Source organism: Anabrus simplex, chromosome 4, assembly GCF_040414725.1.
Source record: "Anabrus simplex isolate iqAnaSimp1 chromosome 4, ASM4041472v1, whole genome shotgun sequence".
Taxonomy (NCBI): Eukaryota; Metazoa; Arthropoda; class Insecta; order Orthoptera; family Tettigoniidae; genus Anabrus; species Anabrus simplex.
In genome coordinates, this window is record NC_090268.1 from 8,543,489 (window position 1) to 8,570,401 (window position 26,913).

Here is a 26,913-nt window from a genome sequence, read left to right on the forward strand (position 1 = left end):
AAGTGCTTCTTTGTCCAGTCCATTTTTCATGATGATCTCACCCAGGTATTTGAATTTGTCTACTCGGGTGATGTCCCCGTATTTTGTATGGAGTTTTGGTGGAGCCTCTTTGATGTTAGTCATTACTTCTGTTTTCTCAAACGATATCTTCAAACCAGTTTGTTCGGCAATTTCCTTTAAAATTTCAACTTGAGCTCTAGCGGTTTCTATGTCGTTTGAGAGAACAGCAATATCATTGGCAAATGCTAAGCAGTCTGTTGCGATCCCCTTGGATTTTGTTCCTATTCTCAATGGACTGTAGTTGGTTTCCTGTAATCTCACCCGCCAGGTTCTGATGATCTTTTCAAGAACACAGTTGAAGAGTATCGGGGATAGCCCATCACCTTGTCGGACTCCTGTTTTGATGTCAAAGGAATGCGAGAGACATCCGTAGAACTTCACCTTGGATTTTGTATCGGTCAGGGTGGCTCTAATTAATGCCAGCAGTTTCAAATCAACTCCAAATTCATTTAAGATGTTTAGCAGGACTTCCCGGTCAATGGAGTCGTACGCTTTCTTAAAGTCCACAAAGACAGACACATACTGCTTGGACCTTAGTGTAAAATATCTGATGATCGTTTTGAGATTTTGGATCTGTTCAGCTGTTGAGCGACCTTTTCTGAACCCTCCTTGGCATTCACCTATTTGATGTTCGACTTGTGCTTCCAAACGCTCCAGGATGGCAAGTGATAGAATTTTGTAAGTCACGGGTAGCAAAAATATTCCTCTGTAGTTGTTGATGTTCTTCATGCTGCCTTTTTTGTGTAATGGATGGACAAAGCTATTTTCCAATCTTCAGGTAGGGTCTCCTTGTTCCAAATTTCTTCTATTTGCTTTTGCAAGATATCAAGTGATTCCTCTGGGGCATATTTCCATAGTTCTGCTACTACTGAGTCTTCCCCCCGCTTTGTTATTTTTGAGACGGGCAATATGGCGCTTGATCTCATCTCTGTCGGGTGGTCTGGAATCTGGGTACCTGAGTAAAGTAGTACCGTTTCCACGCATTGAGTCTTTCTTGGAGGACTGATTCGCAGGTACTATTCCACCAGGCATGCTTTTTGCTTCTCTTGATTTCTGCAACGTCTTTGGCGGCCTCAAAAAGGAGACTTTTGGCGTTGTTAAAGTCAGGCATTTGGTCTAGCCTTCTCCTGGAACTCCTCGACCCTTTGCCGAAGTTTATCATTGTCGAAGCGTGTGATCTGTTTGGTTGTTTTCCTTGTGTTTGCGGGAATTGGTTTGAATTTGATAAGAGACATAATGATCTGAGGCCACATTGATGCCTTTCTTTACCTTGACATTCATAATCTCAGGGCTGTTTCTCTTGGAGATTGCAACATGATCAATTTGGAACTCTCCGAGAGCTTGGATGGGAGAACGCCAAGTCATTTGCTTTCTGGGTAGATGGCGAAAGTGGGTCGACATGACCTGCAGGTTGTGATTTTCGCAAGTGGACACCAGTCTTTTGCCGTTGGGATTGGTTCTTTTGTGAGCAGGGTAATTTCCTATAACTTTCTTGTACTTCTGTTCACGACCTAGTTGGGCATTGAAGTCACCCAAAAGAAGCTTGACATGGTGTTTGGGGATTTTGTTTAATTTTTCATTCAGTAGGTCCCAGAAATTATCAACTTCGTCTGGATCAGACTTGTTCTTATCGTTTGTAGGAGCATGTGCGTTAACTAGGGCGTAGGTTTTGTTTGCGCATTTAATTGTGAGTATAGACAATCTATCATTCACAGGTTCGAAATTTGCAACCGATTTAAGGATCTTGGTTCTAACAGCAAACGCGGTTCCAAACATCACAGCTCCATTGAGGATTCCTCTTTGCGCTTTGCTCTTGAAAAATCGGTAGCCTTCGGATTCAAAGATCTCTTCATCTGGGTACCTTGTTTCCTGTAGGGTCATTATGGATATCTGATTTTCGTGAAGAGCTTTGATGAGGGTTTTCAGCTTGCCAGTTTGTGTAAGTGAATTTATGTTGAAAGTTGCTAGAAAGGTTTTAGATTTTGGCCTGAGTTTTTGACTCTTCGGGGTACACCGAGACGCTCCGACTCGTCTCTTGCATGATGTCGAGTCTCCCCCAGAATCCGAACGAGACTCTTGCGCCGTGGTGTTCACGACGAGGGATTTATCCGAAGATTTACCCCCTGGGGTATGTTTCTTGAAATGTTGTGCCATCATGCTTTTTGACTTGACTTTGCTTTGGACGGGTACCCATCCTTTTACAACTAGGGTTGTTAGCCGTAGAGGTTGCCTCAAGATGTTTTCTGGCTTCTGGTCATTTACCAGTCTTCGCCGTAACCCTGGCAAGGGACCAGTTTTTTTCACGGTGGTATTTTATTTCCCCACTACCCTCTGACTCTGCTGGCGTCAGAGCCAGCGAGCTTCCCCAATTCCAATGGGACGCGCCCGATGGAGGTAACCGGTAAATCCCCACACGGGTTATTATTATTATTATTATTATTATTATTATTATTATTATTATGCTAGTTGCTTTAAGTCGCACCGACACATGTAGGTCTTATGGCGACGGCGGGACAGGAAAGGACTAGGAATGGGAAGGAAACGGCCGTGGCCTTAATTAAGCTACAGCCTCAGCATTTGCCTGGTGTGAAAATGGGAAACCACGGAAAACCATCTTCAGGGCTGACGACAGTGGGGCTCGGACCCACTATCTCCCGGATGCGAGCTCACAGCTGCGCACTCCTAACCGCACGCCCAACTTGCCCGGTATTATTATTATTATTATTATTATTATTATTATTATTATTATTATTAACTAGCCGAAACACGTCAAAACATGAGGGTCAGTGGGATAAATATTTAGTGAAGGATTTATGTATATGCCATTCTTTGTACAGTTACTTTTTGGCAGTATTGGAACTCTTGACATTGCAACATATACCATGGTGTTTCCCCTTGAGATACAAAATTTCAAGCGAATTGAAATTGGTGCCACTTAAAAGAAAAGGGAAGTGTTTTCTCTGAAGGAGTTAAGTCATCTCGAAGGATTATACATATCTGCCTATTTTGAATGTACAATGCACTGATCGACCGTGGGGAAGCACACTACTAGTATTAATACGAAACCCTAAATTGAACTACTTTTGTATCAAGCATTTATATATATATATATATGCGTTTTTCCAGCGCGCACAGGACTATCGACGAAAAGTGCAATCTTGACCTTTGTGTTGTTTTTTTGGGGCACGTCAAGGATTTCATTAAATATAATTGAACGTTTCTCCTGGTTTGCTATGAGGACAGTGTCAGTCAAATTAGATTTGAAAATTTGCACGTTAGCGGTTTGTTCGCAGTAAAGATACAGTCCTTCTGGTTTACATGACAGTAAATTATAACACGGAGGATCGACTCGCTTTCACCGGAGTGGAAGAAGTTCACAGCCTTAGTGTTAAAATTACGACACGGTGAAAAGGACTTTAGATGTTAGGCCCCTTTAAACAACAAGCATCATCATCAGTATGTGGAGATCTACAAAGAGACAACATTGCGCCAAATAGCTTTTCCTTGACTAAGTGACTCTGCAACACAACACGGACTGGAACAGCTGACCAGGAAGAAGTCCGACTGTGCATGCGTGCTTGCCCCTTCCACCCCCTGTCGCATAGTATACTTCAGTGCTGTAACAGTCCAGGTGGCCTTGAAGTACTGGCGAGCGCTTTGGCGAATCTGAATGTTTCATTTTTTCTTTAATAGTTTCTAAATTTGTATGCTTCTAAAGACACACTCCAAATCTACAAGCCACGAGCTTTCGTCAGAATGCTTTACGTGACATCGGTTCAGCCGTTCTCTGAAAAATGGCTGTAACAAAAATCAGCATGATATTTTCAATATATAGATGATGATAATAATAGTAATAATAATAATAATAATAATAATAATAATAATAATAATAATAATAATAATAATAATAATAATAATTGTACCAGGAGGTACACCCCAACGCCGCGCATTTAAATCTAGCGCCTAAAAGAACTCTCCTCTACTGGTGAAATAGTGAAACTGAACCTGCACCAACTTATACATTTACTCAGAAGATGTCACCACTAAAATATGATGTAATTTTGTTATTGTGAAGTTTCCTGAACTGACTGTATTTCTACTTGTTTTGTTTGCCATTTATCAAGAAGTTTGGACATTCTTCCATAGAGGTCACTACTAAGAACTATGATCATGCACCCTGGTGCGAAGCGAAAGAACTTTTGATTTAAAGAAGTTTTGTATTCGTAAGTTTTTTTTTAACTAATTGATGTTCATTTATTTTTGGGTTGGCAATATTTATCTTTTCTTTCCGCCAGTTTTGAATCCAACCAATCAATAATTTTTGTAATTAATTTTCTACCAATCGCTGTCTTCTTCTTCTTCTTCTTCTTCTTCGATTTTGAGTGTAACTTTCAAATTAACCAATAAAATTGCGAGGGTGTGACTAGTTTAATCTTGAATGGTCTCGAACTTTCCCCGAGGGTGTATAAACTGCGGATTTTCACGTCTCTTGGCCAATTGATCGTCATCTTTCTGAGTGTGTGTGTCAAGCAGCAGGCGGGAGGTCTCTACGTCTGTTGCTAGAACTTCTACCAGGTAATGGCCACATAACATTTTTCTTTCTTTCTTTCTTTCTTTCTTTCTTTCTTTCTTTCTTTCTTTCTTTCTTTCTTTCTTTCTAGCTCCGCAGTTTAACCCGAGGGAAAGGTCCGAATCTTCAATTATGTAACCTTCTTTTCTAAAAATGTAACTTTCTGTCGGCTAATGTAATTTCTTCATAAAATCTTCAACTGTAAATCAGGGATAGAGAGTGATGTACCCTCTCGAGCTCCCCTTCATCTTGGTTTCAGGTGCCACGTTTTGTTTCTGCAATGTATTAAAGTTATTTCCATGCGTGCAACCTCAGTAGTTTGGGAATAGCCCCGGTTTCATCGGCCTAGTGCCCTTTAGGTTTTAAGTGTTCATTTCTAGGAGTGCAAGTATACGCCTCCATTCATTTTGTTGTTCGGGCCATTTATTTAACCGTTATTCCTTTTACATGAAGGCCCAGTTGATTGGGTATTAAATACCCCTGTATAATCATTTTCCTATTGTAAGTTGTGCCTTCAGAGGCCAGAATTTGTAAGTTGATGTTGCCTTGAGTAGGCTTGGAAAACTGGGAGCCTGTTAGCTCTTTTGCAAAGTTTTTGTAAGATTAATGAATGCCTCTTGAAGGCTAGGTGTTGTAATTTTGGGAGCAAGTGCTCTTTGAATTAGGGGATTTCTGCCCTTGTACAATTTGTGCTCTTTTGTAAATTTGAGCTGGAGCTCATAAATTGTAAAACTAGGGGCTTGAAGCCAAAGAGTGTTAAAGTTCTGAATCTTGGATTTTTCTAAGTCTTGTTTCTAAATTACGAATTTGTACCTGAAATGTCATTGTTATTTCACTAAGTGAAAATTTGTTAAGTTTGTTGTTTTTCAAAAATATAACCTTCAGTTTAAGTTTTAAATTCAATTCTTGACATTGTAGTTAGACCCATTCACCCCGGCACCTTCTTTCACCTCTGCGATCCACGAAATAATAATAATAATAATAATAATAATAATAATAATAATAATCAGAAAGGACCTTGCACGTATCCCGATGGACTTTAAAGGTTCCCTGTTTAAAAGTAATATCAGCGCCCTCCGAACTTCAGAACTGATGCCACACCCGCCTCCCTCTCCCCATTATGATAAAGCATTTCCCTAATCGTGACGAGGTTCATTCTCGGGTCTTTACTTAATATCAAAATATCCTCGTCGGATGTTATTTTCAGTGTCTGTCATCTCATCGGAGTTGGTCAACGAATTTTCAGTGCATGGCAATTCTATCCTTACCTTTCATTTGACAATGAGTACTCACTGTCGTCTGTTTAGTTATGTACGCTGTTGTTGTTGTTGAGCGTGTCGTGGTCTCCATCCAAGATGTGACCTCAGGACCCATGTTTTATGAACATTCATTCAAAATAAAAATACATTTTGCTCTGCTGCGGAGAGGGCGAGTTTGTTAGTGTCTCCGAGAGCCAGTATTCCTTGAGATTGTCCTCAAATTTCGGCAGTCGTCGTCTTGTATGTCACGTTCTATATTTATGCACCAGTACTGTTCTTATTCAAGTGGAAAAATGAGTCTGTCTCGCTTGCAGTAGTCAACTTCTACTGGCAAGGCTTTGTTACCGGGACGTTCACTTAGTAATACTGGAAATATTTTCCCTGTGTTATATTTTATGACGTTAGATGGAATGAATCAGACTCTCTGAATGAATCAACGAATCAGTGCCACATAATAAAAAGAAAATAACAAACATGAGTAGGCCTACAACTATTTCCTAAGCTTGTTCCTCAGAGAATGCTACTCACCCTCCACAAGTTTTCGGACTTCAGGCAGAATATTGTGATAGCCCGCAAGACTTGATTTAATACACATATGCCAACCAGTAATTATTCATCTTTACTAAATCGATTCCGATAATTATGTGAACCACCTTTAATTGTGCCAGATTTTAGCCGTTTGCTGTTGTTCCTTTTCCCTGTCAGCTATTATTCTCCTTCTTTGCATAGCCCGTATTAGTCGTTCTCTTCAGGAGTCTGCTGTGTTGCACAAGACTTCAGCGGTTGATTAACTTTCGAGTAAACGAGATATTACTCGTGGTGGAGACACTTGGCGTTGTATCTGCTTCCTTATGGCTACTTATCGGAGACTGGTTCCGGAATGTCGTAGGAGGAAATTTAGATAAATTTGAAACCCCCCTTATGATCGAACTGCTTGTTGTGGGGGACCGTTAATCTCTTTGTCATCACCATTTTGATGTGTCTCTGAGGCTGTGTTGGATAAACATTGCAAAGACTGGTTGGAGGCGAAGAACAGGTCCGAAATAATTATCTGAATGTGTGACAAGTCCCAGTTGGATCATAGACCACGTAGATAATTTATTATGGCGATGTACATCACAGATTCAGGATTATAACCTTAACTATTGATTATAGGAATTTTGTGAATATTTTTAACGGCAGAGAGTGAAGTCGAAGTGATCGTGCTGCAGTTATCTGCGTGTCTGAAATGACCAGTTTTCAACGTCCGTACAACGCTAGTGTGTGTGTAGTAGGTCTTACTTCTCACCTATTGATTACAAATGGCGCGGAGGCTCTCGACGGAGCAGTTACGAAATCCTTTGCCCTGACTGTTAAATTACATTTGCGCCTTTATGACCCCATGTCTGATCGAATGTCGTCAGAATTGCTACAAAAACTGGGAAGGTGCCTGCGTTTGAGCTGATAACCCTGTATTGCTCCTTGGAACTACAGTCACTGAGTAATTATGTATAGGCTTGGCGATAAACAAGTCGATGCGGAATATTGTGATGCATTGCGTTTATCTTCATTGCCGGTATATCGGGCATTGCTGTGGTCGAAATATTAACACAGTAGCTCTCGAACTTGACTAGCGTTCCATTCGACGCGCCATTAGGGGCCGATGAGCTATCTATATGTTAGGCCCCTTTAAACAACAAAAATAATAACCATCACCATCATCATCATCATCATCACCACCGATTCGCTGCTCTGCTAGGAACTTCAAACTGGTTTGAGGCATTAGAATAAGGTGGTCGCAGTCTTGGGTAGCATAATTGAGGGGTCAAGAATCCACTCTACACCACCATAGACCTCCTTGTCTCTCATAGTTAATGAAATTATTGACTCTGATGTACCAAGCCTCTTACACGAATATAAAACAGTAAAACATCTGTGAAATTCTATAAAGATGTATGATACGTAATATATTGTATATAATAGCGTATGGCCTCCGGAGAGGCTTGGTACAGGTCTTTTGAATTGATGGCTATAGCGACCCGCGTGTCTTGGAGGATGAGACCATGGAGTCTACAACGAAGTACAGTATTGACATTAGAGTGCAGTATTTCCTTCCGACAACAACAGAGAAACGCGTGGCGCATCCGTTAGAACTTTGGCCTACTAAGACGAATGCAATACAGACGGATGGGGGCGGTAGAATAACACCCGCGGTAACCCCTGCTTGTCGTAAGAGGCGACTAAAAGGGGCCCTAGTGGTTCTCAACTTTGGAGTGTGGTTTGACGACCTCGGGGCCTTTAGCTGAGTCCTGGCATTGCTTCCACTTACTTGTGCCAGGCTCCTCACTTTCATCTATCCTGTCCGATCTCCCTTGGTCAACTCTTGTTCTTTTCAGACCCCGACGGTATTAGAGCACTCGAGGCCTAGGGAGTCTTTCATTTTCACGCCCTTCGTGGCCCTTGTAATTCTTTGACCGACACCTTCATTTTTCGAAGTGTCGGATCTCTTCCATTTTTGGTCTGATTAGTGTTATATAGAGGATGGTTGCCTAGTTGTACTTCCTCTTAAGACAATAATCACCACCACCACCTCAGACGGATGGCGCGTCACGTGCACATTCTCTGTCATGTTGCTGGGCTTTCTTGACAATATCCGCTGCCTCTCATATTGGTCTCACGAGGCTGAGTGAACCGTGTTCCATCCCTCAGTCCAAAATTAAAATCCGTAGACTGGGCGGGAACTTTAGGTAGGAGAAAAGCACGCTAACGCTACACCACGGTGATATTATTTACGATGCAGGAACTAGTTTTACGGAGTGGGAGCCGTCGAGGTGCCGCAGATGTTGTCCTACTTGCCAGTAAATCATAGACACGAGTCTGGCGTAGTTGAATAGCCTATCTTCAAATCCGCTGAAGTAAATATTTCGTTTCATAGGTGTATAAACGTCAGGCTGATGTTATTCAGCGGTTGAAGCCCTGGCCTTCTGAGCTGAAATGGCGGGTTCGATCCCCGATGGTATTTGATGGAGCTCAAATACGCGTTTCTCGTGTCAGTAGATTTACCAGCACTTATATTTGTGAGACAAACCTTTCGGTTCCTCAACGTCTCTGAAAACTGGAAAAGCCGTTATTTAATCATTTTGTTTGTAAATTTACAAATTAAAGAAATACAATTTGTTGTACATATTTTTCTGTAGCTAATATTTTCCCCGTAGGAGTTCTTTTACGTGCTAGTCAATCTACCGACACGAGACTGACTTATTTGAGCACCTTTAAATACCACCGGACTAAACCGGAATTGAACCCGCCAACTTGAGCTATATCGCCTGAGCTACCAAGCCCGGTGGTTTAAAACTACATTAACAAATATTAAAATTATTTATGCAATGCAAATATTTGAAAAATAACTTTGAACAAATATATAACTTATCAAAATTCATCATCGACATTTTTATAATAATATTTAGTAATTAAGAAATGTTTGATAATAGAACGTATTTTTTAAAATTTTCTTTAATTTTATTGCTTGTTGAGGGACACTGCTCTCGTTGCGTTTTCTGTCTCAAGTCGCTTCTTGATTTTCGAATGCACTAGTCGAAAAGAAACCTATTTATATACAAGTGTTTCACCCAGTGTTCTCAAAAATTTAAACAAGGATATTGTCGGAATGAGTTGCACAGAACTCTCGTTCTTTTACGTGGAATTGTTTCCGTTTCTTATTAACAAGTTTGTATAAAATGTATTCTAAATAAAATAATCAATAGGTCTGCTTGTTTTTACATACAGAATATTCTGTAGAATAATAGTTCTTAAATATTAGTATGAATGTGCCACAATTAATTGAACAAAACTGTCGTGTATTTCGGATTTTTTTATTTAAATCAGCTTTAATTTAAACATCTGATTTAAATGCAAACTTTTTATTAAAATTTATATATCTACTATTCTTCTTCTTCTATCAAGCGAAGAGTGCCTGATATACTGAAGGCATGGAGAGCGCAGCTTGTGTACACCTACCGTTGATATGAGCTGTGATGGCCGTCTCTTGACGATCCAAAGGTCTTGTGATGATGCCATAAATAAACAGGCAAGTGACTGACCGTTGGAATGCTGTAACAAAGTCTATTTGAGCGAATGTGGAAAAACTGGCCGGCAACAGTGCAGAGATGGTTTCATAATTGGCTGGCTCCCTGTTTGCCGGCAGCTAAAGGGACAGTTCTCAGTTAATATTAAAAACAAAAACAAAGCGTATTTATCAATGTACGGTTGTGCTTAGCTACTCATCCGACCCCCCCCCTTCCCACCACACACACACACACACACACACACACACACACACACACACCACACACACACACACACACACACACACACACGGCAGATTTGCGGATTTGATAAGAATCTCGACGAAGTCTACAGCGTAGAACGGTGACGAGTCTAAAGCAAGATGTGCAAAATAATAGCCTCCTGTAGAGTTTGAACTAGGGCGAACCGGTGTTGTCGAATTGGTCCGACGGTTATAGGAATTTGGAGATCAACCAATTAGTGGGGTCGAACTGGTCCGACGCTAAAATATGAAAACCGAGGATCAAAGAAGCCTTATCGTCCGCTCATATTTTATACCAACTGTCCCAATAAAATGACACAGGACAATATAGCAAATGTATGTAGCGGCCTTTCGGCCTTGTCGTCCGGCTCCATGGCTTAATGGTTAGCGTGCTGGCCTTTGGTCACAGGGGTCCCGGGTTCAATTCCCGGCAAGGTCGGGAATTTTAACCGACATTTGTTAATTTCTCTGGCACGGGGGCTGGGTGTATGTGTCGTCTTCATAATCATTTCATCCTCATCATGACGCGCAGGTCGCCTACGGGCGTCAAATTGAAAGACCTGGTGAGCCGAACTTGTCCTCGGACACTCCCGCCACTAAAAGCCATACGCCATTTAATTTCGGCCTTGTCAAATAACTTCTTCCTCGGATCGAAGCCTTATCATTCTCTCATTATTATACCAAGTGCCCCGATCAAATTACACAGGACATTATACAACGGCCTTTTGGCCTCGTCAACGTATATATGTAGGTTAGGTGAGGTTCGCCACTTTTGACCCGATTGTGTCTTTAAATCCCTCAAAAACGACTAATTTCAAGCCCCTGTCACTTGGAAACCATTGTGCACTTCTACTTCTGTGTTCTCGTGGACAGAGATTGTGTGCAACCCGGAGGGGTTCATATTCTTCTTCTTGCTTTAGGGCCTACTAGGGACCACGTTCCAATTTCAATTCTTCATCCTTTGTTGTTATTTCTACCTTTTCCTCCAATATTCCTTCATTGTTTCACTATGTTTCTTTTTCTTTCCTCAGACTATTTTGCGCCGGTTTTCTTTGCCTCCCGCCCTTGGAATCCTTCCATCTTTAAGAACTTTCTTTCTGAAAATTTCTCTTTCCATTACTTCCTCTTCTTTTTCTTCTCTGATGTCGTTTCTTTCCAAGTCTTTTTTGATCTCTTGAATCCAGGTGGTTGTTGACTTTTCTTCTAAAGATACGTGAAGATCTTTTTGGTTAGTCGATTGTCGTCCATTCTGTATATATGTCCAAGAAATAGCAGTCTCCTCTTCCGTACTGTTATAGATATGTTTTCTTTGTTCTGATAAATTTCGTTATTACTTCTTAATTTCCAAAATTCGGTCATCGTTTTTAGACGGCCTAATATTTTTCTTATAATTCTTCTTTCTATTCCAATCTTTCAAGTTTATAATTGAGTACTAAGCATTCGCTGGCATATAAGCATTCTGGTTTCACAACTGTGTTGTAGTGCTTTATTTTAAGATTTTTAGATAAACATTTTTGTTGTATTTTGTTATACCATATCCTCTTTCCATTTTGTGTATCTTTGCCTCTGTAGCAGATTTTTCCAAACCATTTTCGTGGATTGTTTCCCCCAAATATTTGAATATTTCGATTGAACCAACATCTGTTCCTAGCAGTTTTGGAGCATTTTTATATTCGTCATTAATTCTGTTTTCTCTTCCGAAATTCTTAAGCCTGCCATGTTGGCTGTCTCTTCCAGAAGATTTACTTGTATTGCTGCATTAGTCAGACTTTCAGAGAATATGGCATTATTATTATTATTATTATTATTATTATTATTATTATTATTATTATTATTATTATTATTATTATTATAGTACGAGTAAGTGTTATACAGACGTCTTCCTTGTGATGCTTTAGTTTATACATATCGGTATTGCAAAAATTCCGTCCGATAGTTGGTTGTATAGCCCTCTCCCCAGTTTACGATCGCTGTATCAGGCGGTTGTCAAAATACCTTACACACTGCCCTTGAACTCGTAACTTCTAAGTTTGCCGAGATTCTCCTGCGTAGATGGGGTCCGCAGACGAAGAACACAACCACGCTAAGCACAGAGACGACTGAAAGGGGCGACCTAGGCATAGAAATGTATTTGGAACTATGGAATTATGTGCCCTCTGTGGATGGTGCGTCTGAATACATCAACAGGTAATTCCTGCCTGTCGAAGAAGGCGACTAAAAGCGTCCCCTCTGTTTCGTCGTCGACGTTGTTGTTGTTGTTGTTGTTATTGTTCGTGGTGGTGTGGTTTTGCTGCAGACCGGTCTGCAGAACAAACAATCTCGGTGTATATAGAATAGAAAACACTGCACTGTGTGTTCACTCCAGATCATGATAATGGACTGTCACAACTCAGTGCTAGAGTCCGACTCGTTGGCTGAATGGTCAGCGTACTGGTCTTCCGTTCAGAAGGTCCCGGGTTCGATTCCCGACCGGGTCGGGCATTTTAACCTTCATTGGTTAATTCCCATGCCTCGGGGGCTGGGTGTTTTGTGCTGTCCCCAACATCCCTGCAACTCACACACCACAGATAACACTATCCTCCACCACAATAATACGCAGTTACCTACACATGGCAGATGACGCCCACCCTCATCGAAAGGTCTGCCTTACAAGGGCTGCACGCAGCTAGAAACAGCCACACGAAATGATTATTTACTCAGTGCTAGAAATAGAGCTGTTTCTTGCACCAAGAATGTAAAATAAATTCACTCTCTTTATATTCGGAAAATAAACAGTTTGTACTTGCATGGAGGTTGATTTCCTGTACACTTTAAACTATGTTTTAATTTGTAGGTAGGAAAACTTATGCTGTGCATTTTCATGATAAAACTTATGAGGAACATTCTCCTTGCATCGTATGTAGTTCCCTAACTTCCTGGCAGAGAGTTTTTGCTGATAAATACGACTGTGACACTCACTCTTACAGGCTACATATCTCTCTTTCAAGTGTGAAAGTTTCATCAAAATTCTATGCTGGAACTTCATGCACTTTCCTTACCAGTTTACGTTACTTGAGGTTAACCCACTTGAAATCGTTGTAGAGCCCTGAATCAATCCCAGGCCAGCCAGGTCGGAAAGTACGGGACCACAGCGGAAGATAATATATTCGTCAGCCTTGGCTCCGTTATTCCGGCTGTATGTGAATAGTCTGCTTAAGTGGGGGTTCATAATTTCGAGGTCAGGATTTGGGCCAAATTGAAGGGGAGCTCGAGAGGGTAAAGCACTCTCTATCCCCGATTTACCGTTAAAGTAATAAGAAAATGTTTACGTAAGCCGGCACTAAGTTGCATTTTTAAACAGGTAGGATATTTTGAAAAGGTTTCGAACCTTCCCCGCGGGTTAAACTGCTGAGCAAGAAAGAAATAAAGATGTTAAAAGGCCATTACCTTTGCTGAAGAGCTGCTGCTCGAAGGAAGAGGCACAACCTGCCCCCTGCTATACTTCCACACACTAAGCTAGATGTTGTTGAAGTGGCCGGGAGACAAGAAAATCAGCAGTTTTTATACCCTCATGGAAGATTCGAGACCTTTCATGAATAATTAAGACACACCCACAGGCGTTTATTGGTTGCCCAAAAGTTACACATTAAAATTGGAGAAGGACACTATTGGTCCAAAATTAATTAAAGAAATTCGGGATTGGCTAAGTTCAAAACTGGCGGAAAGAAAAATTAATATTGCCAACCCACCAACGAAAGAACGAAATTTAGTAGAGACAACAACTTATGAATACAAAATATCTTCAAGAAAAGTTCCTTCACTTCGCACCAGGGTGCATGATCATAGCTTTGGTAATGACATCTGTGAGAGAATGTCCACACTTCTTGATAATTAGTAAACAAAAACAATTCAAAATTAACACAGTGACATCTTCAGATAAACGGTTGAATTAATTCAGTTTTAAAGTTCGGAGTTTCAGCTGTAGACGTATTTTTGAAAATTCAAATGTGCGGCGTATAGGTGTACCAACCGGTACAAAAATAATATACTGTTAGTGAGAACCGTTATAAATCCGTCCAGTGCTGACGTGGACTCAGCCGAGTATGACATTGCTTTCACATAGCCTGTCTCCTGTCATTTCTACTCTCCGACACTCCGTCAGACGATGTTCGGCCTAGGGACTACGTTTCGTTTCCTTTCTATTACTCGATGCGCTTCTCTGAGGGATGGAAACTCGTCCCCTTGATACGACCACCGCCAGTCTCAGTGCGTGTTTAGCGCTGTTGAGACACAAAGCTTCCTTCAGGTGATATATTCGACCTAGGAATGGAAGAACTCGCCGAAGACATCTCAGGACCACCACTTCTGAGAAGTTGAATATTTTTAGCTTCATTTTTTTCACCTTTTGTTAGAAATAGGATGGGCCTCTGAGTGCCAGGTTGGGTAAGGGGGCTGGAAGATTGACGATTGAGCAAGGTGCAGTTAAATCGAGGTTACTGTAACCCTTAGCTAGGCTTTCACTGTTCAGACGGTGGCAGAAGTGGAAACATTGAAATCAAATAAGAATGTAAATATGAATGGCAACAAACTCTCATCTTTGTGAATTAGGACTTTTCTAAACTTTACTTGTAGATGCAACAGTCACTTGACTGACCTTGGGAACAGTCTTCGATAATGAGTGCGGGAATAAAAAAGCACTGGCGCAGTGGTGCATGCAGTCTGCAGCTTGTGAGGGTGTTTGGAACTGACATGGTGGCGTATATCCTGCTCTCCGTCCGTCAAGGTCTGTGTCGCTGTCCAGCCACGGCTCGGTCATTATTGACAGTTACGGTAAAAATGAAATTTGAAATGTATTGTGAGAAGTAAGAGGGAACTCGAGGGGATAATTTGATGGTTAATGGAAGTATAAAAATAAATCCATTAAGAAAATACTTTTTTTAGGCAAGAACGGCATAGAAGTGGCACACCTATTAAAAAACTGCAAAGAAACCATATATATATATATATATGAACAAGACATACTGAGTGGTTCACCAGCCCCATACGGTTTAGTGTTACGAATCCCGCGGCATTTACTACAATTCTGAAATACGTCGGTGCAATGGATGTAAGGACCAGGAAGCTGGGCGCTCTTCTCTGTGGCAAAACAACAGACTGATTGAAGAGGGGGTGGGGGTTGGTATGTTTTGAATAAACATAGATAGATTTCAAAAAGAACCGTTCTGCGAAGTGTACTATCCGTACACATCTGTATACCACAATGCAAAAGGCTACATTCGGTAGCAAATTTGTCAACCTTCTTCTCTCGTGTTAATGGCAAGCCACGGCAAACCATTTTCAGGGCTGCCGGTGGCGGAGTTCATATCCATCATTTCCCGAATGGAAGCGTCCAGCTACACACGGCTTTCTTATCACGCAGCTGACTTGCTCTGCATAACAACTTACATAATTAATGTCAACTTACCTGTGTTTCTTCCCACGACCAATGTAGTGAAGTATCAACCTGAAAGTATGTACAATAGAAGCATTTCTGAAGTTGACACAGGCAGTATACTAATGAGAGTGATCAAGAAAGTCAGCTAACGTTTATCGTATCTCCCTGTAATGGGCACTTCCCGGCGTTGGCTGCTGTAGCCCGTCCACTCGACGTCAAGCGCTGAGCATGCAAATGCTGCTAGCCCAGAATAAAACTGCTATCTGTATTTGCTCTTGACGTGGAGAGGACAGCAAACTGCTTACTGACCTATCACGTGTGCACGCTGTCCAGCAACACTTCATTTACGGATGCGCTTACCATGAATGGTATTTATATTCAGTGTAGTTCAGTTTCCATAACAGTTTCTAGCACGTCTGTTTATTTGGAAAGAATAGATCATGTGTTCAATTGCCAACTTCCCCAGGTATACTCCCAGTGTTTCATCCTTCCTCCCACTCTTGTGAACGCAGGGATCGATATCTCGATTTTTAGAGCACATATAGTATTATTATATTATTTAAAATATTCTGCATTTTCCCTCCCCCATGCTGGAGAGGATTGACGTTGGACAGATACAATCAGCTTATGATGATCTCAGATCTGACAGAATCTCTGTAGCAAAGCCGACTGTGAGGCTATTTTTCAGCACATTAAGGACAAAAACTCAGTTCAGATTAATGCTTCCGGATAATGAACTTAGTAAAAAGTCTTTTAACCTTAAAATCTGTTGAGCGAGGAAAGGGCTTAGAGCAAACATTTAGTTCAGAGTTTTTGAAAAGGCCTAAAGCAGTTACAGTGAGAAATCGTATTCTTAAACTCAGATATGTGCAGTACTTTACTATTTATAAATAAATAAATAAATAAATAAATAAATAAATAAATAAATAAATAAATAAATAAATAAATAAATAAATAAATAAATAAATAAATAAGTTGTAATTTCGTTAAATATTCTTGAATTGATGCAGGTCACGTCATCAGTTATGCGATAAAAAACCTTAATTTTGGACTTTTGGAAATTAAAACGCATGTGTTTACTGCTGATAATAGTTTGTGTTTATGACGGCCTAACATCTAGGTCATCGGCCCCTGTGTGTAAACTATCGAATTTGTCGTGGGGAAATGATTTACCATAGGACAAAAAATCGTTTAGTATCCATCAGACCTATGTAGTTCAAATCTCGATATGATCCTCGTCAGGACTCTGTTCTTCTCGAAGGAATTGAACGTATAGTCTACGTTACCAAACTTAACCGCGTGATATGGATTGTCTTGCTGTAAGCTTACATTCGAGATTTAGCAGGTTCGAAGCTCACCTTCGGCAGCCCTGAAGATGATCTTATTTTTCACGCCAGGGTGTATGTTAAGGCCACAGCTACTATCATCACATTCCATTGTCGCCGAAATAAAAGTTTAGTGCGACGCTAAACCACTAACAAACATTTGGTGCACTAAAGGAGAATAAATAAAAAAGACCGAACTGGGTAGAATTATAACCCATGAGGGTACCAAACTTTTGAATTTGTGGTGGTGGTTATTATTATTTCATAAGAATATTGTTTCGAGATTTGTCACCTCAATTATTTCAACCCCTTTCGCTGGTTCGACATTGCTTCGATTTGATTGTTGCGCTCCTCATTCATATTTTCTGTTCGATCTTCATTTCCTTAATTCTTGTTCTCCTCGATCGATGCAATGTCCTAGAAGTATGATAATATCAGTTTGGTTGAAAGTTTGAGCGGAGTCGAGTAGGACCGCTCTCACAAAGCAGGACACCGATCGTGTGGCCATGGAGCCTTCAGACTGACTGCTCAACATACACGTGAAGAGGACCCTTGGTAGGCAGTGTGTTGCTTTTCTCAAGCTTTTTTTCTTTGAGAAAACTGAGAGAAGTTATTTTAAAAATTAATTAGTTTTTAACTATGTTCTTTTCGTAAGATTTAATAATATCTGACATTAGTTTTCTAATGAACTAGGTGACGGGGCGTGACTGTAATTTTTAAGCAGCAATCTTCGCACACTAGTGTCCAGCCTGCCAAGAACCGGCCAAATACCCAGCCAGACAGATCTCGACCGGGAATACGAGCTTTATCACGTGAAAGTCGCTTGCTGGGGAACCATAAGAGTTGCAAAGAAAACGCAAATGGCCCTTTTTGTTGTTGTTGTTGTTGTTGTTGTTGTTGCAGAAAGCAGGGTTTTGAGTACATATGCTTGGTGACAAAACTAACCATTTACACATTATTTTGGCTTTTAGCGGATAGAACGTGTAGAAGTTTAGTAAATACCTCTATTTTAATGGCCGCCATTAAAAAAAAGTTAATTATTGAGGAAATAGAGAGGCTTGAATGAGAACTAAATATGTGAGACATATTCATACCAAATTTCAGTAGCGATTAATGAAGAGAGAGCATCCCATTTCAAATAGTTTCTCAGGTCAGTATCTTGAAACACAACTTCGAAGAATGAACCCATTGTAAGTTCTGCCCTGAATATCCCCCCCCCCCCAATCACTTTCCATTATAATTTTCTTCTGTGCGTAGTCTTATCTACTAATCTCGTCCGAGCGTCAATTAAGTTCATTTTCAAGAGGGACCTTTTATTCCGCGCAAAAAAGTACACGTGAAATGTATTAAGTGTAATGTACATGGCAAATGAATAACATTATGCCCGACACCGTTCAGAAGAGCAAAATTATGTTAATGCTGCACACGGCTGACTTGATTTTTAACGTTAACGCTATGTTAGTTAATGAAACGCCAGTTCCATAACGCCACATTAAATATTAACAACGTGTTAACTAACGCTCCGTTAGCGGATGTTTAACAGTGCTTGAAACTGACAGTAGTGGAAGAAACGTGTTTGTTTTATTTTGTAAGCCGTAGAGGGAGAGCAGGAAAGAACGTACACTGGTGTAAGTTGAGGTCCTGGTGTGCCTGTGTGGTGTGCAAGCCGTCACGAGACACAGAGTCGTAGCTGTGAACTTGCATTCGGAAGATGGTGGCTTCGGCAACCATGAATATGGGTTTTCGTCTTTTCCCATTTTCACACTAGGTGAATGGTGGGGTTGTACGTTAATTAAGGCCACTGCCCTTTCACATCCTTGCTCCGTCGAAAACATTAGTGCGACGTTAAACCAGAAAGAATAAATTTAAAAAATCCAAAGTTTAAGCTGTAATTTCCTATGAAAAAGTCCACACTCTTGGGTGATGTGTTGGATGGTCTGCCTTGCCGCACCGCAGGCACACTTCCGGGAGAGTCAGCACATCGTCTATGACCAGTTCTTATTCTGTTCGAAAATAGCCATGTTCTTCGTGGTAGATCGAAAGCAGGGGGGACGGTGTACGCTGACAGTGAAGAGTGCAGAGTCCACAATCACAATTCACGCAGGCACTCGATGTTCAGCTGTTACGTGTGATGAGTGTCTGGAACGAAGTCATCAAGATTTTCAGTGTGAAGCTGATTCCTGCACAGGTGCTCTTGCGTAGGTTCTTGGATTCGAATATCAAATACTGAAGTGGACGTCAGCACTGGCGACCAGACAGTTATTTTAATCTCACATTATGTCCGACTCGTTGGTCAACGTACTGGCCTTCGGTTCAGAGGGTCCCGGGTTTGATTCCCGGCCGGGTCGGGGATGTTAACCTTAATTGGTTAATTCCAGTGGCCCGGGGGCTAGGTGTATGTGTTGTCTTCATCATCATTTCATCCTCATCACGACGCGCAGGTCGCCTATAGGCGTCAAATAGAAAGACCTGCACCTGGCGAGCCGAACCCGTCCTGGGATATCCCGGCACTAAAAGCCATACGACATTTCATTTCATCTCACATTATGGCCAGAAATTTAGCCGTAATGAATTAGGGTTTAATTTCCTTTCTGCCTGCTAGTGAGTCCGGTCGACGAATCCTACGAAGGCTTTTACACTCCGGCTCCGTAGTTCCACTACGCTCAGACTGTCGGTTCGAATCCGTAGCAGTTAAGTTTGGTCTTAGATTTACTGTACAGGACAAAGTGCAGAGATACGAATCGGTAAAAGAACCTGGGTGGAGTTCGCTCGCTCTTGTAAAACAAAAACAGCAACCGTCTCGCTCAGTTTCCGAGTGATTGAACTGGTTTCATCCTGTGGTTAGTGGAATATACCGTACATACCTTTGCAACTAGGAAGACCTGAACCAGGCCTCTCCGGAGACCTCATATATTAACCAGGTAGTACAATAATTTCAGTTGTCTTGCGTCTTCCAAGTGTAACACTTGCCTGAAAATCTTGCAGTATACAGTTGACCTCACTGCCAAGAGACATTTTATGTGTGAAAAATATTCCCTCAGGGCTAGTGATGATACTGCTTTTTCTTTACATTGTTGGATCCACAGTATTCCACTTTCTCACGGTGCACCATGTGGTATTGTACGTGACCGTGATCGTAGCCACGGGACCTCCAGTTTTATGCACAATCGGAACACAGGAATAATACTTTTCATTTGAAAAATCATATGCATTGGTTAGGATTCGAATTACGACTATATTGGTGAAAAGTCTGTTTTTCCTGATTTGTGACGGATGAGTTCAAGGAATTCCTGTACTGAGGATGTTTCGTCGTCTGTGATTACTCTCCTCTCGTTCCTACATCATTTTCCGTTTTTACGAACACCAAGGTTCTCATTCATAAAGCCAAAAACTGTGGCTACCGAACGAGTTGGCTGCGCGGTTAGAGCCTTGTAGCTGTAGGCGTGCATTCGGGAGAGGTGAGTTCGAACTCGATCGGTGGCTGCCTAAAGAGGGTTTTCCGCGGTTTTTCACTTTCACACGATGAAGGCCTCGGCTGCTTGCAGGTCAGCTTTCCTCTCATATCAATAGTTACTTTGTTGGTCTGAAAAGACTGAGTGACTCCCTGGGCCTCTGGGTAAAAAGCAGTCACGGGGCTCGTTCTTTAACGGCTAAGAATTTCATTTCTTTGCTCTTTACTACAGACCAATAACTATTTCAAGATATTTTACAGTAATAAGTATTTTTAAGTTAAATACACGCAGATTTTCTTAAAGCTGACTTCTAGGTGATCGATTTTCTTAGAACTTTCGAAAAGATTGGTTGAAAAAAAAAATGAAGAGAGTGAGAGAGAGGTAGGGGGCGGGGGGAGAAAGAAGGTATACAGAGTTTTAAGTTCAGTAAGACGCAGTACACTTAGTTTCGTTACAGCTGTTGTTCAGTGGTTTCGTTTCAATTACTGGCTACGTCGGGCTTCCATTGATTATTCTAACTTGCTTGTAGCTATGCTGCAGTGCTGAACTATTTGTCCGTGGCCTCCGACCTGGCTGCCTTATGCCGAGTCTTCGCATTTTAATGAATTTGAAATACATCCTACTGTTTTGTGTTCCACCACTATCATGATAATTTTACTTAGCTTCACTCTTTCCTTCCTGTCAAGCTTTGAACATATTGACCTAGTAGGTCGGCAGCGCGAGTATTGCATCAATCATTTATTGACTCTCCTCTGCTTCTCTGTCCCCATACTTAAGTAATGTGCGTGATATCCGAGTGGCCGCAGTTCGAATCCCAGCCAAGGCATGTGGAATTTTTGAAAACGTCATACTCTACTGGTTCGGGTTCTACGTAAGACTGGAGGTCCCGTAGCTATGATCACAATATCAAAAGTCACGTAGAACTACAAGCTTGCTTGCTTAAAAAAACAAAAACAAAACAGTGGTGATATTCCTCGCGTAAGAGCTGAGTTCAGTTTGCTTAGTCCACTTTAGCATGATGCGTTCTCTGGAATGTTAATTGAGGGAAAATAATAATAATAATAATAATAATAATAATAATAATAATAATAATAATAATAATAATACCTCCAGTTGAGTGTTGGCCCTGTTGAGCCGAAAAGATAAAATTGCCTTTATTAAAAATATTATAAAAATAATGCTACTGCAACTGAAACATACGGTATTCTCCCTAAAATGTCTAAAGGTACAGCACTCCCTTTCAAATTACTGTGGCAAAACTTCAATCACGGTAATCTTGATGTCTTCAAACTCCTCTCATGGTACGAAGTAGGCTGTGGGAAAATATACGACCACAATTTTCTTTAATTTCCGCTTGTGTGGGTAATCTCCTTGTATCCAATTTGTTTGTTCAACAAGGAGTTAGATCATAGACGCGTGTAGTGTTCAAAAATCAGTTAAAAACTTGAGTATTAAAATCAAGGATCCAGAATAATGTTTGTAAAGTTTGCAGTGTATGGTGATTTTACGATAACGAGAAGGAAGGTCTTGAGAGTGACATTGACGTCTTAATTAGGGATGCGGTCTTTGTTTTATTCGCAGGAAATTCTCTTTTAAGGCTCATTTTACACGCGCTGTTCAATCGCCGCTGTGTCGAGACGGTCTCTCAAGTAGTTTTTAGAGCCTACCAGTTATAAATTAAGTGGTTTTAAACTGAAAAGGAATATGGGCTTAAAAACAAACGCGCTACTCCAGCTGATTATAGACGCTGTTCATCCGCCTGTTACTAACGGAACGCCTTTTGGCAGGTTTCACTGTATTTTCAGTCCGGCTCCATGGCTAAATGGTTAACTTAGCGTGCTAGTGTCCCGGGTTCGATTCTCGGCAGGGTCGGGAACTTTAACAGTCATTCCGCTGGCACGGGGGCTGGCTGTATCATTCCATCCTCATAATGACGCGCAGATCAATGAGATTTGCCTGTTTTATTCTCATGTACAGAAACGTAGGCTTTTACGATATACATCCGTTTTATGCTCTTTTATAACAAATCATTGGTTTTATTGTGCCTATAGATGTCTATTTAAGGGTTCGTGCCTGTTTGGTATAATTGCCTATTTAATGCCTTTTGACAGTATTCTAGTTATTGTGGTCGAAATAATTCTCAAGTGAGTGGGTAACATGCGTTAACTCCATGTCTGAAATTGAGTTCTCGAGTACTGTGTTTGAAGGCGTTCAAATACGTCAACACGAAAAAGAACTGCGGGACTAAATTCTGGCACCTCGGCGTTTCGGAGAACCGTAAAGGTAGTTAGTGGGACTTAAAGCAAACAAGATGATTATAACATGCTTCTCGGTCATTTACCCCTTTCTTCTAGTGCCTTATTACTTCTCCATAGAGCGAAATTCATTTTTTTACTTGCCTTCCATAGTATTTATGCCGGTTTGTAATCTGTTAATTGGCTTCAGTTGGCGCATTCTGGTATTCTTCAGGTTATAGCTGGTATTTGTTTTTAGAGAAGTGCAACTGGGGTCGCTAGAGCCACCCTGGGTCATTTCGGGTTTTGGCAGAGATTTAAAGCCGGATACACTTGCTAATGCCTCGTTATTTTTCAGGTAAAAATTTCGACGTGGGATTTGAACATTGGCCATTCGTGTGGAAAGGCATCAGCTAAGTATGTTAGCTCTGTTTCTTCAAATTCAGCTCCCATGAATGACATTGTAGTTTAGTACTAAGCATCAATACACTTCTATGTCCATTGGGTGATCTGTGAACACTCATTCTGAACCGGATTTTTCTTATGAAACATTAGTGAGCTTTTTTCCGACGTATGTTATTAGACTCGGAACGGATGCGGGTACTCCCGCGGAAGACTGAGTGTGCGGGTGATGACGTCATTGGCTGTAAGTCTTGTAGTGGCATTAATTCATTCGTAGTGGAACTGGATAATATGCTTACGAGTCTGCTTTATTTAGAGTTAACCTTTTTGCATATTTAGTAGGAATTTGGTGATGAAACAAAGAAAAAAAATGACGAATTTACTGAGTTCAACATTGTAACAGTAAAAGAGACTCTTCGATATCACTTTCAGTCGTTTAGATTGGCTCCGAGGTATCAACACTTAATGTCTTGTGCCCTTTAACAACCTTCTATTGCAGTCGTGGTCGTAACCTCACCTCGAGACTTCCAAATCAAATAGCTCATAACATTGGCCGCAATTCGAACTGAGTACTTTAATGTGACGGGGCTAATCTGGCTTCTGAACCCAAGTTGGTGGCACATAAAGGACTGCAATACCGGTTATCCAATAGTTTATTCACTTATAAAAACGAAAATGAGCGCAAATATTTCTGTTTGGTGGTGGAGATTATTGTTTTAAGGGGAAGTACAACTGGGCAATCATCCTCTATACAGCACTAATCAGAGAGAAAAAGTGGAAGGGATCCGACACTTCGAAAAATGAAGGTATTGACAAAAGAAAGACAAGGGTCACGAAGGGCGTGAAAATTAAAGACACCGTAATCCTCGACACTTAGGGCCGAATTCATAGACAGCACTTATATATAAGTGCCCCTTAGAAGCCAGGTTTCATTTCATATTACCTACTTAAGTGTCTCACTTATGTTGCAGTAAGATGGAGGATTGTGATTTTGCTGAATATGTTGCATTTCATTCACAGAATGCTTTCCGTGCACACAGTAGAGATGGAAAATCCTGTCGAAATGTTATGTGACCAACAATTTAATGAAGGTTTCGTTTTAGTAAAGTGAGAGTTATGAATATTCTTGTTCCTTTGATTGAGAGAATGAACATAACCTCTAGAGGACTCACTATCTCATCATTAATGAAGATATTGTTTTGAGATTTTATGTCACCTCTTAATTTCAGGTTATTGTTATTATTATTGTTATTATCATCACAGTCATCATTACCGGTATTTCGCTTAATTAATTGGAAACGCGTTACAAGTTGATAAGTTATCAAGACTGTAGACCTACGGAATAGTAAAGAACTGTACCGAGTTAGAAGAAAAATGAACGTGTTGCACTACCACCATTGATTTTAAGGTTGATCTGTGCTAATTATATCAGGTTAGTCAACGAATCGTTTGCCGGATTATATCAAAAGTTTCTGAAATTATGGCATCCATCACACAAACATACTATTTGCATTTTATTGGGGGAAGTAATTAGGCCTATTACAACATAATGGCTACTGATATACTTGTCAAATCATCAAAAGCGTTGTAAGGCTAGATATTCTACATTTCGATGAATATTTGTATAGGTTCGAGTACCTGGATAACTATGAACATCTTAAGAAGAAAATTAGACTCTGGGCATTTTCGTAGTTTGCATTGTCCACAACAAGTTTTTCCCACGTCATTCATATTCTGATGAGAAACTGTGTCGGTCTGCTTGTTCTATATTATGCGCAAGTTCTTGCAGGTGTCGTCTCAGCTCGCTGTTTTGTTATCCATTCTGATAACCAAATACAATATAGACGATCCTTTAACCTCAAATATTACGCGCGCGGCCGTGCGATGTCCTCCGATAAACAAAGCACAATACATCATTCCACTATTCGGTAGCCAGAACTGTACGCGTACGATCCAGGAAGCATGGGCATAATATACAGCATTGCCACATCTCCAGTGATACTTACTGTATCAATAAGTGTGCTCTTTAAGTGCTGTCTATGAAATGTAAACTCATATAAGTGAATACTTATTATAAGTGATCCCTTATTACTTAAGGGTTCCACTTAAGTATAAGTACTGACTATGAATTCGGCCCTTAGTACCGTGCCGGGCTGAGTAGTTGAGGCGCTGGCTGACCTGACCCCAGCTTGGCTCAGCCTCGTGTTGCTAGATTTGCTGGCACGTAAAAGAACGCCTGCGGGAGTACATTCTGGCACCTCGTCGTCTCTGAAAATCGTAAAAGTAGTTAGTTGGGCGTAACGCCATTATTATTATTATTATTATTATTATTATTATTATTATTATTATTATTATTATTTACTTAATATCGCCGGGGTCGGAAAAGAACAAGAGTTGATTGACCAAGAGAGGTGCGATAGGATAGATGAAAGTGAGGAGTCTAGCACAAGCGGGAACAATTCCAGGACTCAGCTAAGAGTCCCGTGATTACCAATCCTCCTAGGCCCGTTTTAGTCGCCTCTTAAGACAGGAAGGGCTAAGTTGGGTGTTATTCTACTGCCCCCACCCACAGGGGTGTTGGGTTGTATACTTCAGACCTCCACCGTAGCCAGAACAACACACGACATTTTTTATTCGTACGTCAGATTTTCGTTACACGGTTCACGGTGGGTTGAAGACCATGACTTCACATTACATTATTTTTTTCCTTTCTTGCTAAACAAGCTACGGGCTTATATTTTGCTCCCTTTCTTAAATATTCCTTAGCCTTGTGTTTCAGCATAGAAATATTACAGTGAAATAATGTTCATAGAATACTCGTCATATTTATTTTCCGAGCAACTCGAGTGGTGCATGGCGCGTGCGCACTGCGTGGCCTACTGACCCGGTTCGGCTGGCCCTGGTCGCTCGCTCGTGCTCTGCGCGGAGCCAGCTAGTCAGGTTGAGATAGTCTTGTGAGTAGTGCGCGATATGTTATGATGGCGTCGTCTTGTATCAATACCAGTCTGTTGGGACCATCTTTACCTTTCGGACGCAGGTATGTGCATTCTTAAAGGCTCCTACTGTTGTTTATCTTATTCTCAACAAGTTGAAACATCCCATTCGCTGTTAAAGCGGTCTGTGGAGGCTGAGCGTCTGATAGGAGTGATACATGCGTTACCATCAGTTATTCATCCTGCGAATAGTGCCTGTGTCGAGTCATTTATTTATTTGGTTGATAGTATGTGTGTTAATTTTATCCGTGCCGTGTTTTCTTCACTCTCGGCGGCGGAATGTTGAAATGATACTTCTAATGAGGTCACGGTCGCATCGCTGCCCTTCTTTCCCGAGGAAGAAAGATGACGTGAAGAGGAAAGTCTCCCGGTTCACTGGAGAGTCAGGTGTATTACGTCCAGCTTTCGCTGACATCAGCAAGGGCTGAAGGAAATGCGTAAGACAACAGCGTTGACGCGTGCCTCTCCAGCAAGATGTCAGGATGTCGTATGATTCAGCAAGGACACTCATAGCTTTAACTTTCATTTAGTCGTGTGCTGTGTTCATCGTATATTCGAATTCCATCAATTGTTACCTTGTACGTCGTGCGGTACCATAATGAGGAACTATGCTGGAATTTACAGCCAGTACGGTGCCGGTACTATTAAATTTCTTTTTATTTAATTCTAACGTGTTGGAGAAGTAAGAATAATCACAGTAAGAATCTACCGTACGTTTGTGTGTGTTCACGTCAAGATTTGCTGTACGTGATATGACGCACGGAAGCGAATGTAGTGATTTGGACTTTTGTAATTGGCACATTGTATTGGAGATTTCGGCAGTAAATAGAGACATCGTGTCACTACTGGAACAGATATAATTATTCTTAATCTGCGTACGAATTTTAGAATTTTTCAAA

The 26,913-nt window shown here is 41.0% G+C and overlaps 1 protein-coding gene across 5 annotated transcripts in view; it reads left to right on the forward strand.

Annotated features, from left to right (window-relative positions):
* Positions 1–26,913, forward strand: part of tai (taiman) — a 433,432-nt gene that overhangs the window by 228,237 nt on the left and 178,282 nt on the right. For 4 of the 5 annotated variants that reach the window (XM_067145000.2, XM_067145002.2, XM_067145005.2 and 1 more), the window contains exon 1: positions 25,979–26,058. The exons of the other annotated variant lie outside the window; for it this stretch is intronic. In XM_067145000.2, coding sequence (XP_067001101.2) covers positions 25,997–26,058 — 62 coding nt within the window. In that variant the 5' untranslated portion in view covers positions 25,979–25,996. Of the gene's footprint in view, positions 1–25,978; positions 26,059–26,913 lie in introns of those variants that run through there. 5 annotated transcript variants of the gene reach the window in all.